This window comes from Leptonychotes weddellii, chromosome 12, assembly GCF_054177405.1.
Source record: "Leptonychotes weddellii isolate Sample4059 chromosome 12, ASM5417740v2, whole genome shotgun sequence".
Taxonomy (NCBI): Eukaryota; Metazoa; Chordata; class Mammalia; order Carnivora; family Phocidae; genus Leptonychotes; species Leptonychotes weddellii.
The window spans coordinates 6,025,543-6,044,280 of record NC_138380.1 but is presented as its reverse complement, the minus strand read 5'-3'; the positions used below and the strand labels follow the sequence as shown (position 1 = coordinate 6,044,280).

The following is an 18,738-nucleotide window of genomic DNA, read 5'->3' as shown; positions in this document are numbered from 1 at the left end:
ACACACACAAATACTAAATACAGAGGTAAACCATATATTCAAAAATATATCCGCATACATAGGAAAAGAGCTAATATCCTTAACTTAAAAAAAATTTTTTTAAAGATTTTATTTTTGTGAGAGAGAGAGAGAGAGCAAGCACGCACACCCACGTCCCAGGACCCTGGGATCATGATCTGAGCCGAAGGCAGATGCTTAACGAACTGAGCCACCCAGGCACCCCATACCCTTAACTTTTAAAAAGCTTTACAAATCGATAATAAAATGATGAATAATCCAAAAGGACAATGTTCAGAAGATAATTCATAAAATAAGACATCCTGGTGCTCAATAAAGGTATGAAAATAGGCTCAACATCACTCTTACAGAAGTTGAATGAAAGCATCAAAATACTGTCTTTTCTACCCATCACTTTGGCAAATAATAAAAAGACAATACCTACTATCGGCATGGGTATGAGGAAAGAGGTAGTCTCATGTTTGTGTATAAACTGGAGGTGTATTAACTGGCACAATTGTTTTGAGGGACATTTAAAATATGTATCAAATTTTTAATTCTTTTTTTTTTTTTAAGATTTTATTTATTTGCGAGAGAGAGAATGAGAGACAGAGAGCATGAGAGGGAGGAGGGTCAGAGAAGCAGACTCCCTGCTGAGCAGGGAGCCTGATGTGGGACTCGATCCCGGGACTCCAGGATCTTGACCTGAGCCGAAGGCAGTCGCTTATCCAACTGAGCCACCCAGGCGCCCATGTATCAAATTTTTAAATGGGTATATCCTTTGACCCAGAAAGTCTATTTGCTTTTTTTTTTTTTTTTTTAGATTTGGTTTATTTATTTGAGAGAGAGAGCAGGGGGAGTGACAGAGGGAGAGTCTCAAGCAAACTCTGCACTGAGCGGGGAGCCTGACTCAGGGCTTGATCCCAGGAGCCTGGGATCATGACCTGAGCTGAAGGCAGATGCTTAATGACTGAGCCACCCAGGCGCCCCCATATATAACTTTTTAAAAAAGATTTTAAAAATTGGGGCACCTGGTTGGCTCAGTCCGAAGAGCAAGTGACTCTTGATCTCAGGGTCCTGAGTTTGAGCCCCAGGTTGGGTGTAGAGATTACATAAACAAACTTAAAAAAAATAAAGAATAAAACACTTAAAAATGCATTAAGAAAGACTTTAAAAATTAATATGCCAAAAGCTTTAAAAATCTAGCAGAAAGTACAGCCATAAGGATGTTGGAAAGCCAAGTCAACCATGATTTCTCTGCTTTGAGCTGGTGAAGAAGGTTAATGTGGCAGCACTGGGTTTTTCTTTCCAGAAAAACTAAAGTTTCATCAGCATAATTCAAAAAGAATAAATGCAGACAGAGTGAAAGCCCCATATAATTCTCTTCAGTGTATTCCTTCCAATTTATGTGCTTGAGACTCTCCCTCTGTCCCTCTCCTCGCTCATAATCTCTCTCCCTCTCTCTCTGAAATAAATAAAATCTTTAAAAAAGTTATATATGCACACAGCCTGAGGGTTAGTTTCTCAAAACTTGTTTTTATTTTTATTTATATTTTTAAATAAACATTTATTTTGAAATATTTTTAGAGTTACAGAGGAACTGCAAAATTAGTACAGAGGAATTGCTTTTGTAACATCAATTTAAGCCTGCTATGGTCTCCTTGGATTTATTTTATCATTTTAGGATAATGAAAAATAAGTTCAGGTAATGAAGCTAATCCTCCTCTTAGTGATAAATTTGAAAGCGAACCTTGACACAGAAACTTTACTCTGTCATTAATATCCATGGTATTGTTTTTACATGGAAGTTTTTTAACATTACGAAAGCTTTAACATTTTTCAAAACTTGTTTTTAAAAAGCTCTCCTCCACTCCCCACCTATATTTCCTGCTCCCCAGAGGCAACACTTCCAATTCTTCGAGCTAATTCTTCTGTTATTTCCCTTCATATCTCTAAGGAACACACTCCTATTGCTACTCCTTGAATTTTTTTTTTTAAGATTTTGTCAGAGAGAGAGCAGACATGCGTATGTGCACATGGGGAGGGGCAGAGGGAGAAGCAGGCTCCCTGTTGAGCAGTGAGCCCGATGCGGGGCTCGATCCCAGGACCCTGGCATCGTGACCTGAGCCGAAGGCAGGTGCTTAACCAACTGAGCCACCCAGGAGTCCCTTGAATTTTCAATGTAAACATCATCTGATGACTTCCAAGAGCTGGAGGTGAGGACCATCTCTCCCCATCCAGACAAATCTTTTCCAAATCCCTGATCCTTCTAGTTTAGTTTGCAATTCTGTTTGGATGAATATTGGGCATTTACATTATTAGATTACATAAATGTTATGTAACATTGAATGGTGGAGTATACTACAGTTATTTTCTATGTCTGTGTCTTTTGCTTTCCCTGGAGTTTATAATTTTTTCCTTGGCTTAGCTTACTGTTTTCATTAAGTCAGCTCCAAACTCCCCGACCTCTTCTATAAGTCTCTCCTCAAAACATTCGGACATAATGGGTATTTCTCAATTTCATCGACTTGAAGGAAAATTTTTACAACCTTCTGATGTGCTCCAGTCTGCATTGATTGCCTCCAGGTGCACAGCTGTCTTCTCGGGATCCCACAGCATCCCGGGCATCCCCCTCACCTCTCTTCTGTTGGAGCTCCTAACACCTCTCTTGGTGTACTTCCTCATTTCAGCAAAGCGCCTCCCCCAGTTGGAAGAAGGGTGCACAGGAGACCTTGAAAATGTTTTGATTTCATCTCTCACATTTAATTAGAATCGTCTGGCTGATAGAAAACTCTAGAACGGTTGGAAAATATGTTCCAATTTTGAAATTTAGATAATTTTAAAGGTATTGCTCTACTGTCTTCTTCCAATATCGTTGGAAAGTCCAAAGCCATCCTAATTCTTGTTCCTTTCTATGAACCTTTTTTTTTTTTTTTTTCCCCTTTCTGGAGACTTGTAGGATCGTTTTGGCCTCAGTTGCCCGGAAATTTCTTGCTGAAGTATCTAAGGCATGAGTCTGTTTTCATCCATTGTTCTGGACAGTTGCTGGGCTCTTTCAATCTGGAAAACCATGTCTTTCAGTACTGGGAATTTTCCTTGAATTATTTCATTGCTAATTCCCTCCTCCCTATTTTTGCTATGCTTTTGTGTGTGTGTGTGTGTGTGATGTTCCTAATATCTGGATGTTGACTTCCATCCTTTACTTTTTTTCTTTAAGATTTTATTTATTTATTTGACAGAGAGAGACACAGTGAGAGAGGGAACACAAGCAGGGGGAGGGGGAGAGGGAGAAGCAGACTCCCTGCCGAGCAGGAAGCCCAATGTGGGGCTCGATCCCAGGACCCTAGGATTATGACCTGAGCCAAAAGCAGATGCTTAACCCACTGAGCCACCCAGGCACCCCAATAAGCATTATACTTTTGTGTCATGGATGTATTCACTTATTTTATCTCCTTAAGGAATGTGAAATACATATATGTTATATATATTACATAACTATATATAAATATATACATATGTATTTAAACATAGTTTTTTAAATCTCTCTGCATGATCTGTTTCTCTGAAATTTATTTTTTCTGCTTTCTTTTCCTTTGGTCTCTCTATATTAGAGGCTTTTCCCAAATGTCTGTGGTCTTGGTTATCTATAATTAAAAGTAGAATACTCAAAAGAGATTGAAAGTTTGGTGCCTTTAAGTAGGGCTTGCTATGATGCGTTTCCCAACAGGATGGCTTGGCTGAGTCATTTCCTGGGGAGATCCCTTGGGCTGGTCCCCAAAGTCTCCAGGCAAGACTCGTCCAGTATGCTGCCTGGGGGTTTCATCCTGGATGTCCACATTGCTTGGGAGCCAGGTTAGGGAGGAAGGCTGCAGATCTCAGTATCTGCATGTCATGTTTCACTTACTGTCTTGTAGTCGGCATGGTGCCCCACCCTCCACTGTGCCCGGTGTCCACCTTCAGACATCGTTTTGTTCATCTTCTCCAGAGAAGAAGCCTTGGCTGTCCACCAGGGCTGGGAGAGGCAGATGCCGGCTGAGGGACTGAGGGAGGCCGCGGAGGGGAGGTGAAAGATGTCTGACCCATCCTCTGTTTTTAAGCCCACCTTTGCCCCCATCTCCAGAGATACCTAGAGTCTCCGAGCCTGGAGTAGGGAATGGGGGTGGAGTGCAGATCGAGTTTCTTTTCTGCTTTCCCCAGTATCAGTTTTGGATGTAGCTTTCTAAATCAGTGATCACCCGGCCATCTGCTCTTGGGCTTCCAGAACGTGCTTGCTGTTGTCTCCTTGTTCATTCCTTAAAAAGCCCCTTCACTCTTGCTTTAGAAGGATTCTGGGAGGCAGGAGTAAACACATGTTCAACCTGCCATCTTTAACTCGAAGCCTTTCTTCATGCGTTGTTTTTGTTTGTTTGTTTGTTTTTTAATTATTTTTACTGAATAAGAAGTAATACTTGAGAATATTTCTATAAAGCATAAAGAAATAGGATTTCGTTATGTTTCCATTCAATTTTTTTTCCCTATCATTTGTTTACATCACGGACTTGATGTTCCATTTCCATTTTCCATTTCTACGTCATTCACTTCCCCTATCGACTGGATCACCACGATCAGCTTCACACCGGCGTTAGCAATCCCCATCTGAGGCAAACACAGCTGCCCCCCCAGCTACCGCCCCATATTTCCACTCCCCACTCACAGCTAAACCTGAAACAGCTGATGACAGGTGCTGCCTCCCTCACCCCCCATGCCCCCCCTCAGCCCGCTCCAACGGGCTTCCACCCCACGCACCACCGGTGCTTCTCCTGCCGAGGTCACTGGTGTTGCCCAGCTGCGCATCCCGTGGACACGTCGGTCTTCGCCTTACTAAACCACACTGCAGGATTCAGCATGGCTGACCACACTCCCTCCTTCTGGAAACACTCTTCTCTTGAAGCACTATCTTAATTTCGCACGCTCTACCGCCTGAGCCAGCCAGGTGCCCCAACTCTTCTCATGTCTTGCTACCCTTCTGACCACTCCTTCCATTTCCTCTGCTTCCTCCTTCCTTCTTCAAATCCTACAATAGTGGTTCTCGGCCCTGGCTGTACATGAAAATCATCTTGGAACCGTTTTAAAGACTACCAATGCCTGGGCCCCTACCCAGACCAATATATTCCAAATCTGCTCTAAAAGTCAGGGCTCCCAAGGGCATGGCCTGTGCTCTTTCCCTTCTCCCTCTCCGGACCAGGTCAATGCTACCAATGCCCAGATCTGTCTCTAGCTCGGATCTCGGTCGGTTTTTAATTCTATTCAGCCGCTTTCTCAACACTGGAGCTCCCCCGGGGGCCTCCAGCCCGACCTGTTCTTGTCATCTCTCCAGGTCCGCACCTCCTGCGGTCCTCCACCTCCCCCAGCACTTCACTGCGCTCACAAGATGGGGAACCTCCCTGTCAACACCGCCCATCGCAGGTCCTTCCAAGCCTCCACTGCCAAAACCGGTCCCTGGGGATACCCACCTCTCTCCTGGCCTTGCCACGTCGTCTGCCTGGACTACAAAGTCTCCAACCAGTCTCCCAGCTTCCAGACTTTCTTCCCGCCAGTGAGTTCTCCTCAGGGCACCTGGAACTCCTATTTGCCCTTTAGGTTCCCACTAAAAACACCACTTCCTCAAAGAGGCCTTTTCTGCTGTCCTAGCTCAGTGAAGTCCTCCATGCTGTGTCTCTCACAGGCCTGGATGCTCGCCTTCATAGCACTACCACCCCCCTTACTGTAATATTGTATGTGCGTGTTGGGGGGGGGTTAGTTATTACTGTCGGTCTCTTGACATAGTACCTGGTACAAAAAAAAAAAAAAACCCTGATGGGTTGCCTGGGTGGCTCAGTTGCTTAAGTGTCTGCCTTCGGCTTGGGTCATGATCCCGGAGTCCTGGGATTGAGTCCCGCTTCAGGCTCCTCAGTGGGGAGCCTGCTTCTCCCTCTCCTTCTGCCCCTCCTCCCCACTCATGTTCTCGCTCTCTCTCAAATAAATAAATAAAATTTTTAAATAAAGCAAAAACAAAAATCCTGATGACCTAAATAATAAACATACAAATGAAACATACGGTATAAAAGCTTCATTGATGATTTTAGCGGCTGTGTAAGAATTTATCACAATGTAATATAGAATCTGTCCATCTTAATCCATCGTTTGGATTCTTTTCCATGCTACAGACTCTCAGAAAGGAAAGGAAATTCTTAGGTCAAGTATATGAACGTTTTAAATATTTAAAACACATTTTAAGACTAAAAAATATCAAACTGCTTTTCAAAAAGACTGAGATCTTGGATTTCAGCCATGCCTTCTGGTTTGTTTTTACTTTCTGCTAATTTGTTCGGTGAAAATGGGACCTGGCTTCCCCAGACCTCCGTTACCCCCCTTCGAGGGCCATGAATGGGAGCCCCTGCTCTAAGTGTTCTGAGAGCAGGGTCAATATCGGAATCATTTTTGGATCTCCTTGCCCTTAGGGATCCAAACCATAAATAATAGTTGATTGAATACATTCACTTAGCGAGTTCATAAAATTGTCACGTTCAGTGTACTTGGAACTATGAGAACTCTCAGTTTGCTAGGCTGTTCCCTGTCGGTATCGTAGCAGAGCTGGTTCTGCAGCCACCTTCTACGAAGATGCGAGAGCTCTGGGGCTCGGATAAGGGCCGATTCACAGAACAATCCTGCTCTCCAGCGGCCAGGGCCCCTGGCCTCAAATGGAGGGGCGAGCTCACGACCAGCCCTGTGTGGCGGGGGCCCCTGTGCTCTCCGTGCTCCCCTCCGTCCGGGCTCTGAGCGGCTGGAGATGGTCCGTGGAGCAAATGCACATTCCAGCCACACAAGGCAGCTTCTGGGGGGCTGCCGCTTCCCACAGCCGCTCAGGCCGCGGACATGCGTGTGCCGGGAGGAACCCGGCCCGAGGCAGAGTGGGCTGAGGTTATTTGCTTTTGATTCTGTGGGAGGCCCGTCTGCGAGGAGGCTGTGAACAAGCAGACAGAGGAAGGGGACGGATGCTGTGGTCCCAGCGTGCAGGAGACGATGCGTGAGGAGCAGCACCTAGGCCACAGAACCCCACTGGGACATTAGGCTGGATTTTAGGGTATTTACCGTGAACCACTCGCCCAGATTCTCATTCTCTGCCTCCCAGGCCTGCTTCCTTATTCTTCTTCTTTTAAAGATTTTATTTATTTATTTGAGAGAGAGAGAATGAGAGACAGAGAGCATGAGAGGGAGGAGGGTCAGAGGGAGAAGCAGACTCCCCGCCGAGCAGGGAGCCCGATGCGGGACTCGATCCCGGGACTCCAGGATCATGACCCGAGCCGAAGGCAGTCGCTCAACCAACTGAGCCACCCAGGTGCCCCCTGCTTCCTTATTTCTTCTGCTTTGAATCTCTCTCTTCTTCCCACCTGACCCTTGTTTTTGGCTGTGGCCACTCAAACCTTGTGGACAAAAGGACCTTCTACCACATGTCATTCTTTGTCCCCAAGTCCCCAGTCTCACCTGCTTTTAAATCACCTTTTTTGTCTCCAGCCTCTACCCTCAATTTAAATCTCTAGGGAGGAAGGATACTGGATTGCTCTGCGAGATGCCAGCATTTATTTTTCCAGAGGCTTCTGTCTCTTCTGTCAGTTACAGCTCTCAATCCACGGGGCTGACATTACTCTAGATGTTTCTGGACCTCCTGCTAGGAGCCAGTTGATAGGTCCCAGAACCAATGACATTACTTCATAACAAGACCTCCAGCTAGATTATCCTTTTTCAAAAGATAGGATCACCCATGATGTCTGGCTGCAAAGGACAAGGATCGGCTTCCCCCACAGACCTTCAAGGTCGATGATTCAAGTCCAAAGGCAATTCCAAAGCAGGAGCTCCACAAACAGACCACGCACAAGAGCACCCGCAGGGCAAGCACGTGGGCTACTGACGTGGGGCTGGCGAGGGAAGACACCCACGCAGAATGACACCAGCTAGTGTTTACTGGGCTGCTGGTACAGCCCAGTCACCCCATCAGGCCCTAGAGACTAGGACCAGTCCTATCTTATAGATGGGGAAAATAAGCTTCCCAAAAGGCTGAGTCAACCAAAATCATACCGCCAGTGAGCCGAGAAGCCGGGATTCAAGTGCAGGCACCTGACCTTGGGGTCTGCACTTGAGACACACGCCTTTCTGCTGCCTCTGTCAAACCGCCCCATCCAGACACTGTTCTGCACATCGCACAACATTGCACGTCAAGTCTGTCTGTCCCTATCCCTCCACTGACCAGCTGCAGGAGCAGGGGTGAGGCCCTTCTCTGGAGAGCTCCACAAGGCACCATCACTAGCACCCTGACAAGTGACCACTTTTCCTTCAGTTCCGGTTTTGTGTCCTGCCAAGAGTGAGGTGACACCTGGTCATGTCAGAAACCGCGCAAGATGATGAACCCAATGGCACTCTTATTTCTCAGCCACTTAGGCCACTGTGTGTTGGCGGGGGGCGGTCAAGGAGGCGTCAGGCAGGTCCCAGCACCTGCAGGCCTCCTTCCTGCACACAGCTTGCTAACACAGCCCTCGGGGGTCTACTGTGGATTGCAACACCCCAGGCTGGGCCTCCTGGGGGCCGAAAGGTCTAGAAGGCAGAGCTCTGGGCCACCGAGTAGCCACTCACCAGCACTGGGATCTGCAGGCGTCTCGCCTTCCTCAGAGTCCTCCTGCTCCTGCATGGTTGGCCTCTCTCCACGCTCCATCTGCGACATGAGGTCTGGTTTGGAAATTGCATAGTCTGGGCAGAAGGAAGGAAAGAAGACATACTATGTGGTGAGGTCACACTGGATGCTGTAAAGGTGTCATCTGTGCGAGTGGGACATGAAGAGGAGCCACCCGACCAGTGGCAGTGTTGGAAAAGAAGTGGGCCAAGCTCCCAGCCCTCTTCCTTCGGGACCCTGCTGTGTGTGAGTCTGTGGGTGCGCGCGTGCGTGTGGGGGCGGGGCCCGCGTGCGTGTGTCTGCATCGACCTCGGCCTCCCACGCGGGGGGAGCAGCAGCAGGGCCACCTGCCCACCAGCGGGCACTGACCCTCCGTCACTCACGGGTTGCCAAGGCTGCACACGGGAGACTTGAAATTTTATAGAGTAAAAAACGAATCCTGATAAAATCCAGAAGCTAAAAAACTGAATACTTATAGTGTCCCTCACATTTAAAAAAGCTTAAAGCTCTTTGGAAATAAAGTTACCCGCTGAAGAAACTCGGAGGAAACACGCACGTGGGCGCCCAGGCACGGGTCATGTCAGAAACCGCGCAAGATGATGAACCCAATGGCACTCTTATTTCTCAGCCACTTGGGCCACTGTGTGTTGGCGGGAGGCGGTCAAGGAGGCGTCAGGCAGGTCCCAGCACCTGCAGGCCTCCTTCCTGCACACAGCTTGCTAACACAGCCCTCGGGGGTCTACTGTGGATTGCAACACCCCAGGCTGGGCCTCCTGGGGGCTGAAAGGTCTAGAAGGCAGAGCTTCTATGTAAATGGTTAACATCCATTATTATATGTAAGGAGCCTCTACAATTAGTAAAAAATAAAAAAGTAAATATAAACAGGTAATTCATAGAAGAAATGCAAATGGCCAGTAAACACAGGAAAAGATGCACAAGTTCACTAATCATCAAAAAATACATATGAAAATAATGAGGCGTCATTTTTCACCCATCAGGAAAGACAAATATTTCAAACAGAAGAACATCAGTTCGGGCCCGGGCATGGAGAGACGGCAGTGCCGTGCCCTGGGGCGTGAACGTCCACAGCCTTCTGGAGGAAGTGGCCGTGATATCGTCAGTGTGCGTCCTCTTCGCTCGGCAGACCTCCTTGGAAGCCGTCCTCCTGAAACGCTCGTGCAAGCGCACACAGATGCACAAGGCTGATCACGGCCCTCGGTAACAGGCAGGAGTCGGGGTCAGCGTGCTGCTCAGTAACAGCAGAAAGGTCAAATGCCCAGTGGCTCATCTGGAATGCCGCACCATCCTTCTGAGCAGGCCGACCTGTGCAGACGTGGAAGGCTGTCTAGGGCCTACCCTTTGGGAGAGTAAGTGACCAACCCCATCTGTGCAAGCCACAGACGGCGTGTGCACAAGTGTGTATGTTTGCATGTGCACAAATAAGGAGAAAAGAATGCAGACCGAAGGGTTCATGGTGGTTACCTCTGGGGGCAGTACTGGTGGGAGGGTGGGCATTGCTCTTTATTCCATAAATCTAAATTCTCACAATTACGTATATACTTTAAAAAGAAAAGAAAAAATGAGTTAAAAAGAAAAAGTTGCCTTAATGGGGAGGTATGTGTATATTCAATGAACAATTCTAGCAAGAATCAAAGTTTCTACACAACTTGCATACGTAAATGTTTTTCTAACTTTTTTTGTGTGCCCAAAGAGTTCCCCATACCAGACAGAAGGATACACATAAAACTAAAGTATATTTCCCAGGTTTTCCTCCTTAAATACTCTTATTAAATGGAAACAACAAGAATGCACAGACTTTGGGGGAAGAGAGTCCTCAGTGAGATTGTTGTGACTCGCTGGTGGGACCCAGCATGAGCATCAAACTCCTGGGTCACAGCCTCCTCTCTGCACGGCGGAGACAACACCCCGGGGGACCCTCCAACAGTGACAGTGCTCAGTCATTTGCATGGGCGAAGGGGAACGAGCACTCACACCTGTCTCAGCACCTTCACGGGAGAGGCGGAGGATTAAATAACTTGATTCTCGTAAAGCCCTTCACACTCTGCTTTGTAATTGTTTGCTGAACAAACTCATTAAATATATACATACAGGGCCAGGGGGGAAATAATGTAGAGGTGAGACCCTGCCGTCTGTCTTCTTCCTGCCTGTCCCCAAGGCTTCTCAGCAGAGCTGCGCTGTTGACGAGCTGTCCTCATCTCTGCTGCCTGGGGGCATTTGTTCTAACTGGTTGTGTGCTCTAAAATTCAGTTTTCCTTGTTTCTGATTATTGGTAGGACTGCAGTTCAGAACTCCCAACGTTTTCAAATGAACCTCAGGCTAGTGTCAAGGAAGCCCCCCCAGCATGGGTGAACCTTCTCCTTACCCATAGAAACCAGAGACTCGTAGTTGCCCCGCATCACGTTCTTGTAGAGCTCCTTCTGCCACTCGGACAGGTTCCCCCACTCCTGCTCGGAGAAGTGGACGGCGACATCGTCGAAGGTGACAGGGACCTGAAACCACACAAGCTCACCTTGGACCAACTGGATGGCAATTACAGGCCCTCAGTTGCCAAATCCCAAGGCAACAAATGGCTCTAAGCCCTGGCCCCTGGCTCAAACACCTCTTCTTAGGACTGCAGTGGGAAAGCCCAAAGGCACAGTGGTGGGTGTTCACCACGGACCTCTTTAGAAATCTGGCCTGACTTCAGCCACTGTCCTGGCCCCCACAGAGAAGGGCCTTGTTTTGTCTAGTCCGTTTTCTAATGGGATTATCCTTGCTGCTATAAAGCATGGTCTGTAGACCAGCAGCAATGACACTAGGGAATTTGCTAGAAATGCAGACCCCCAGGCCCCAATCTTAGACCCACTAAATCAGAGTCTGCATTTAGTAAGATCGCCACGCTAACATTTGAGAAGGGCTGGCCTAGAGAATAAAGTCCAAGTCTCGTCCCTACATAAGGCTGTGTACGGGGACAACACACAAAAGAACAGAAAGAAAACCAGTCCACATTCAAGTTCTTTTAGGATCTTCTGGGAAATAATATTAAAACCTAACTATTCTCTCGTTTTTTAGGATACCGCTTGAAATCACATTTTTACTGGCATTAACATAATTTGTAAGTCAACTGATAAAACTGTGGAGCAGGACAGAGCCCCGGAACCTTCCACCAAGGTCTCCATCCACCTTCACAGTGAACCGCTAAGTCACTCTTCTTGTGAACTGAACACCCTTCCAAACTGACCATCCCTGATCACTAAGAGGGCTTTACCAAGAGGACAAATCATGTGATTTTGGCCTATCTTGTGCTTGGTGAAGAGATGTTGGTATCACTGTATTTGTTTCTTTTTTTTATTTTTTTAAAGATTTTATTTATTTATTTGACAGAGAGAGACCCAGCGAGAGAGGGAACACAAGCAGGGGGAGTGGGAGAGGGAGAAGCAGGCTTCCCGCGGAGCAGGGAGCCCGATGTGGGGCTCGATCCCAGGACCCTGGGATCATGATCTGAGCCGAAGGCAGACGCTTAACGACCGAGCCACCCAGGCGCCCCTATTTGTTTCCTTCTTAACCAGCTCTTCTTCCTTCTTTTATATGAAATTCCTAAACCACATGCCAATTCAGATCCCTCCCCAGGAAGCCCCAGTTGGGATAGCTTTACCTTGGGAACCTCTCCATTGCTGCCCGGGGGCAGGCGCAGGATCCAGAAATTTCGGTTTTTCAGCAGGTTCTCCATGTTCTCCAGCCGCCTCTGCAGCAGCCCGTACTCCTGCAGCAGGGTCCCCAGCACGACCCACTTGCTCTCCAGGTGGTTTGCGAACTCCACGGCTGTCTTCTCGCAGTCCGCCAGCTTCTTCTCGGCCGTCCCCGTCCGCCCCTCCAGGGTCAGAAGCCGCATGGCCTGGGCCTCCAGTTTTCTCTCCACCGCTTGGACGGCAGCCCACACGGCCAAGCGGGTGATCTCCGCCGTAGGGAGTGGTGTGTCCTTCTGGGCTGCAGAAGAGATCTGGAAGGGAGTGTCTTTTTGGGAAACGGGGCTCTGAAGCAGGGGGTCCATGTCAGTCTCCGGAACTGTGGGGGAAAGGGTAAGGGGGTCTTTCTCAGGAACTTCCGGCGAGTGGAGTGGGGCTTCTTGGTGGGGGGTGGAGTGGGAGAGAAGTGATATTTCTTGTTCAGCAGCAGCTGGGGGTGGATACTGGGTCTCTTCCTGGGAAGTCATAGGACCCTGGAGATGAGTCTCTTGCTCAGAAGTGGCAGGATACAGGAGTGAGGGTCCCTTCTGGAGAACATGCGGCATTCGGCCAGAGGTCTCTAGCTTGGGAGTCTGGGGTAGGGAGCCTTGTTGGGGAATGGGGGGAGACGAAGAAGGAATCTCTCTGGGGGGAAGAACACGGGATTGGAACAGAGTTTCTCGGGGGAGTCCAGCAGGGGCCTGATGCGGAGTTTCTTCTTGCAGAACATTGGGGAATGACGGAGGTGATGAGCGTTGGGTCTCCATGTCCAGCTGCTGGACCTGTGTTCAAGGAAAGAAAGGACAGGATTGAAGGCCACAGGCTCCAGCTGACAAAGTAAATGCCAAAGATAGGCACCCACCTAAAAAGGGTTGCAGGTTTACCGGCAATAAGATACATTGCATGGACTTGAGTCTCTTCTTAAGAACCTAGTGCTGATTTAGACATCAATTACAAAACTATTATTAACAACAAAGAAAAGGTGGCCACGCCACCTTCCGCGTTGGTAGAACCATCTCTTTCTTCATAACATGCATCTCCCAGGGACCACCCAGGACTAGGAGTGGACGAGAGGGGAAAGCATGCCAGCTTCGGCTCTCAGTCCTGTCCACGCTGACGGCGGCCGGCTTACTGGGCCTCTCCGTTCTCAGTATCCTCACCCATAACACAAAGACAGTATCTAACACGCCTGCCACCTCACTGAGTCTGAGCATTGAGCATCAAATAAGACTTCGTAAAACGAAGGAGCAGAATTTTGTCAGCACCGGGCACTGTTACTACCCCAAGACTCCCAGCAAGGCGGGAGGCAACTCTGGTGGGGCCAGCACTGTTAAAGGACTTCCCTCGACAGTGAACTTGACATCTGGCCCCACTGCTCCTGCTTGTGTCAGCAGGCAGTCCCAGTGCCCCATCTTTCCCTCACATCCCCCAGTGGCGAGGACACACAAATACCTTCAGTTTCCCAGACTCTGATAAAAGCTGAATTGTGGACTTATCAGTACAATTTCTCAGAGTATGTATATAGTGAGACATGTTGCATGGACCCAGCCCCTCCTGGAGAGGCTGAATGGGCTTCTGGGCATTCCAGGCTGCCTTCTGCTTCCCCAGAGAGAGGAGAGACCCTGCCTGAGCCAGGCTAGGGGACGGCAATTTGCCCCTTGTCCGGGAGCCAAAGTCCTCAGGGCAGATGGTCCACTGAGGTAGGTGTGCGCTGGTGGTCTGAGTTCCTCCTTGTGGTTTGTGAGGTGGGCGATGAGGAGCAAAGGCCTGGAGGGACTGGAAATGGAGCGGAAGTCAGCCAGTTCTGTGACTCACGTCAAGACTGGCAGGGGGATGAGAACCAAATAAAGACTGATTCCTTTGAGGCTTTTCATTATTTATTCTCTCCCTGTTCCCCACCTTGCCACATTCATGTTGAGAGAATTCTTGTGTCACCAGGAAGGTGAAGCAAAGGTCTTCTGAGTGGCCAGTTCTGGGTTTACTTATCCAGACAATCAATAGCTTTATTGGAACTGAACTCAAGTTCTTCTATAATATGTTTGTCCATTTGCTCATAATCTTCCTTCAGAGAATCTGTTGAATGACCCATCACTGTGCCATGTACAAGTGATCTTTAATATAACCTGAAATTCCCATTCTCTTTGTTTGAAAGGAAGCATCTCCCGGGGTCCAGTCTGACATATAGTATGTGCTCAGTAAATGTCTGCTGAATGAATGAACAGTAGAAATTATTGGGTCACGGGAAAAAAAAATGTTAGGGTGAAGAATGACGTGGCTTCGGTCATCTATCAGAGCCATCTAAACCTATTTATATCTCCTACCGCTTTCTTTCCTTTATTTGTTCATTCATTCACTTACGAGGGCCTTCACTGAGACAGCACCACACTTTGAAGCCAAGAATTGAAAACCGAAGGCCTGTTCAGGCGGAATGTTCTTGAGGTAGTATGATCCAATAGCTCTGTAGCTAACCAGATGTGAGAGCTAATTAGTCAGATAACAGCTAACAGTTAGTCAGCATTTATCGTGCGCCATGAACTGTGTTAAGCATTTTAAAGGGTTATCTCACATCATCCTCAGGAAGCCCTGTGAAATGCCTTCGACTCAGGCCATGATCTCAGGGTCCCGGGATCGAGTCCCGCATCGGGCTCCCTGCTCAGCAGGGAGCCTGCTTCTCCCTCTGCCTGCAGCTCCCTCTGCTTGTGCTCTGTCTCTCAAATAAATAAATAAATAAAATCTTAAAAAAAAAAAAATAGGGACTCTGAAAACTGTTACCCACACTTAGCATATGAAGAAACCGAGGCTTGGAGAGGCCAAGCCAACCAACTTGCCCAAGGTCACAAAGCGGGCTGGCTGCAGAGCCCCCGGCCATCAGCGGGCACTGTAGGATGCCTCCGGGCCTCATCGGTCAACTGAGGCAGCAGGTCAGGTAAGTGCTCTGAATCCTTTCTACCTCTAAAATTCAGAGGCCTGGAGATTAAACAAAGACCTGTGGGAGGTTCTATGGTGGGGAAGGCCCTGTCCATAAAGACATTTCAGGGACCCCTTTGAAAACCTGATGAAAGTTGTGGATTCTCTCCCTCAAAAAAACAAAAACAAAAACAAAAAAACCACATGTGGGCGTGCATACAAAATTCTGCAAACGCTTTCAAGGGGTTCACAGACCCCTAAGCCTGAAGACTCGTCAACAACTAAGCTACCTCTCTTCACAGGTGAGGGCAGAGAGGACATAAGAGCCTCAGACGCAGGGAAAATGACTAGCAAAATGCAACACAATAGACACATTATGGCCCTGTCCTTGGAGGGGGATTAGGGTATTTGCCTACAACTAATAGGAAGAAGGGAAAAATCCCCGGGGGCCAAGTTAGTCTCCCTGAGTAATACAGGGGTTTAACTAAAACAATGAAGGAAAAAAAAAAAAAAGCTCCAGTACAGTACCGAAAGCCAGCAGAGTAAGATACCTTTACCAACTAGTCTAATCAGAGCTCAAAGGAAAGTACCATTTCTTTGCTATTACTAGATTGGCTCTCTCCACTTCCAGATTTGGAGGACTGTAGAGGGATGAGGGGGCCACAGGAACACACCCCTCCTCTACCCCCAAATTAAAGCCCCTTGCTATAATGTCCTCCGTACCAGTAAACTACGGCTTGATTTTACCCTAAGCATCAAGAGAGTGATGGAGCTGTAAATATAGTATCTAAGATTAATAAGCCTGCATTCTCAAACTGTTGTGGGCAGAGGGAGGATTCTGGACTGTGTATCACAGGATTTAAATGACCCTCCCTACCTCACGCATCCCAAGTGGATGGGGTCTCCAGGACTCATGCACCTTAGCAGAAAAAATACATAACCATCCATATCAACTTATAAAAAAAGAAAGCCGTGCCATTTTCTTGTATGACCCAGTGTGATTAACTCAGAATTATATACCATTCAGGGGCCCTGGAGACCGAAGCCCAGAGGTAGGCATTTTTAAATCTCCATTTTATTTTATTTTTCCAAGAGATGATTATTATTTTTGTTGAACCGGGAGGCTCTTTAGAAAGCATATATCCCGACCCCCTCCTGTACACAGCAGTAAACTGAGGCTCACAGGCGCTGACCCCCATGCAGCAATCCTGCTCTCCAGCACAAGCCACTGCATCTCAAAGAGCAAGTCTGCGGGGAGAGCTTAGTGCCGATTTTTAATAATGGCCCACTAAACAGGACCATCGGCCACTAAACCCTTAGGAGCTCGCTCCCCAGACCCCATCCGTCTGGACACCCAAAATTTGGCAGGGGGGCCCTCCAGAGGAAAGGGGCTGGAGGCCCAGGCGCCCGAGCCCTAGGGTCACCTGTTCCCCACGACGCAGCCGCTGGGCTGGGTGCTGCCCAGCCTCTCGCCCCGCCGTCACCTCCCCCCCGACGGGCCGCGTCCACCGCGCGCCGGGCCAGGCCCTTAACCCAGGGGAGGCCGCCGCCAGAGCCGCCCCTTCCCCGTCCAGGCCCGCAGCCCAGGAAGGATGGTGTTTCTGGGGACGCGGGCACCGGGCCACGGATGATTCGCTACGTGACCTTGGGGCAGGCCGGGCAGGTCGCCGCCAGGTGTCCGTGCCTCAGTGTCTCCGCTCTGCGAAATGGGGAGAGCCGCGTCAGCGCCGCGCTCCGGCCGCGGGAGGCTCGGCGGGGGCGAGCTCTGCGGAAAACGTGCGGCGGCAACCCCGACGGACGCAGCGTCCGCTCCGCAGGGAGCGAGGTGCGCCGTCCCCGGGCGCCCACCTCCCGGCCCGCGAGCGTGCCAGGCCCCGGCGTCCCCGCAGCCTCGCCCGGACGGCGGCCGGATCCTCGGGCCCGCTCCCATCCCGCAGCACCCCCCTCTCCCGTTAAGGGGCGCGCGAGCCCTCCAGCACCCCCCCCCGGCCCCCACGTCGCGGCGTTTCTGTCCCTTACCGAGACCCCAGGCCGGGCCGCCGAGCCCGGGACGCGCAGGCCGTCCCCCGGGCCCCGAGTCCGCGCGTCCGTGCGCGCGCGGGCCGCCCTCACCGGAGCCGGGGCCGCCTCGGCCATGGCCGTGCGCTGTCCGGCCCGGCCCGGAGTCGCCGCCGCCGCCGCGCGGCCCCGCGCAGGCCGGCCCCCGGCCTCTCCGCAGGCGGCGCCCGCCCGGCCCTGCCTTCCCCGCCCGGGCTCGCGCGGCCGTCGGGCCCGGCCTGCTCAGGGCGGGCGGGGACGGAGCGGCCGAGCCGGGCGGCGGCGTCGGAGCGGGGCGCGCGGCGGTGCGAGCGGCCGGGCGGGCTGTGCCCCGGCCGCGAGCTGGGCCCCGGCCCTCAGCACCGGCCCCCGGCCCGCGCGCGGCCCCTGTGCGGCCGCGGCTGCGACCCCGGCTCCGGCCCCGGCCCCGGCTGCGAGCTGCGCTGCCGTCCCGGCGCCTCTTCAGCAGGGGAGCTGCACAGCAGCTGCCATGTTGATACAAACTGCATCCTGGGAGGCATGTCCCTCTCAGGCCGTTTAAAGAGAAACACTCCGAGGCTCGTCGGAGGCTGCAGGAACCCAGACAGCTCCATCTACAGCCGGTAGGAGCGAACAGTGTCGAGCGAGCAGCCAGGCGGCGACGGACACGCCCTGAGCCCCGGGCCAGCCCGTCGTGGAGCCCGGGCCGAGCCGCTCGGCCTCCCCCCCAGGCCCCCCTGGCCTCTCACCTGGGGTCCTCGCCGCCCCGGGCAGCCTCGGGCGAGACCCGGAGGCGGGAGCGCCGAGCACGAACAGCCGCGCGCAGCCAAGGCGACGTGCTGGGGTCTGGAGGCGGCTTGATTGGCTCCGACAGCCTTCCTCCCGCCGGATCCCCCTGCTCCTCTCAAACCCAGAACCCGGGTCGTTCCCTTTCAAAACCTGCGCTCACAAAGGGATCTAAGAAACCCGTCACACCAAAGAAAGCCCGAGTTCATGTGACCAGCTCTGTGCAGTCCGGGTTCCAGGGAAGCGGGCTGTGGTTCCAAGGGTAACAAGGGGGTTGGGTGCTTTTGTGAAATGCCCGAGTGTTGTTTTCGACATGAAAGGACACAGTTCCGAGAATCATAGAGTGCTGGGGCTGGAAGGGGCCGGACCCGTCATTTGGGAGGAAACTGAGGCCGGGTGGGAAGGGACTTGTTTACCCCAAGTTGCAGTTCCAGTCCCTGTAGGAATGCTCATTCTAACCTTGAGGGATACCCCAAAACAAATGGTAGAGCTTAGAGTTGGCGGCTCCCTTTCCTGGACAGGTTCACTTATACACATATTTGTGGAATACCTACCAGGTGGCAAGATCTAGAAAGGAAATTGGGGGGGGGGGCGGTGGAAGGAAGAAAGAAAGAAAGTATAGAC

At 50.5% G+C, this 18,738-nt stretch overlaps 1 protein-coding gene across 2 annotated transcripts in view; it reads right to left on the bottom strand.

Annotated features, from left to right (window-relative positions):
* ZNF777 (zinc finger protein 777) overlaps positions 1 to 18,346 on the bottom strand; it is a 28,625-nt gene extending 10,279 nt beyond the window's left edge. Inside the window, exons 1-4 of one of the 2 annotated variants that reach the window (XM_081799900.1) lie at positions 18,078 to 18,346; positions 12,336 to 13,187; positions 11,064 to 11,190; positions 8,644 to 8,757 (exon numbers count right to left, since the gene is read on the bottom strand). In XM_081799900.1, coding sequence (XP_081656026.1) covers positions 8,644 to 8,757; positions 11,064 to 11,190; positions 12,336 to 13,172 — 1,078 coding nt within the window. In that variant the 5' untranslated portion in view covers positions 13,173 to 13,187; positions 18,078 to 18,346. Of the gene's footprint in view, positions 1 to 8,643; positions 8,758 to 11,063; positions 11,191 to 12,335; positions 13,188 to 17,331; positions 17,486 to 18,077 lie in introns of those variants that run through there. The other variant, XM_081799899.1, reaches the window with a different exon arrangement.
* Positions 18,347 to 18,738: the final 392 nt, after the last annotated feature.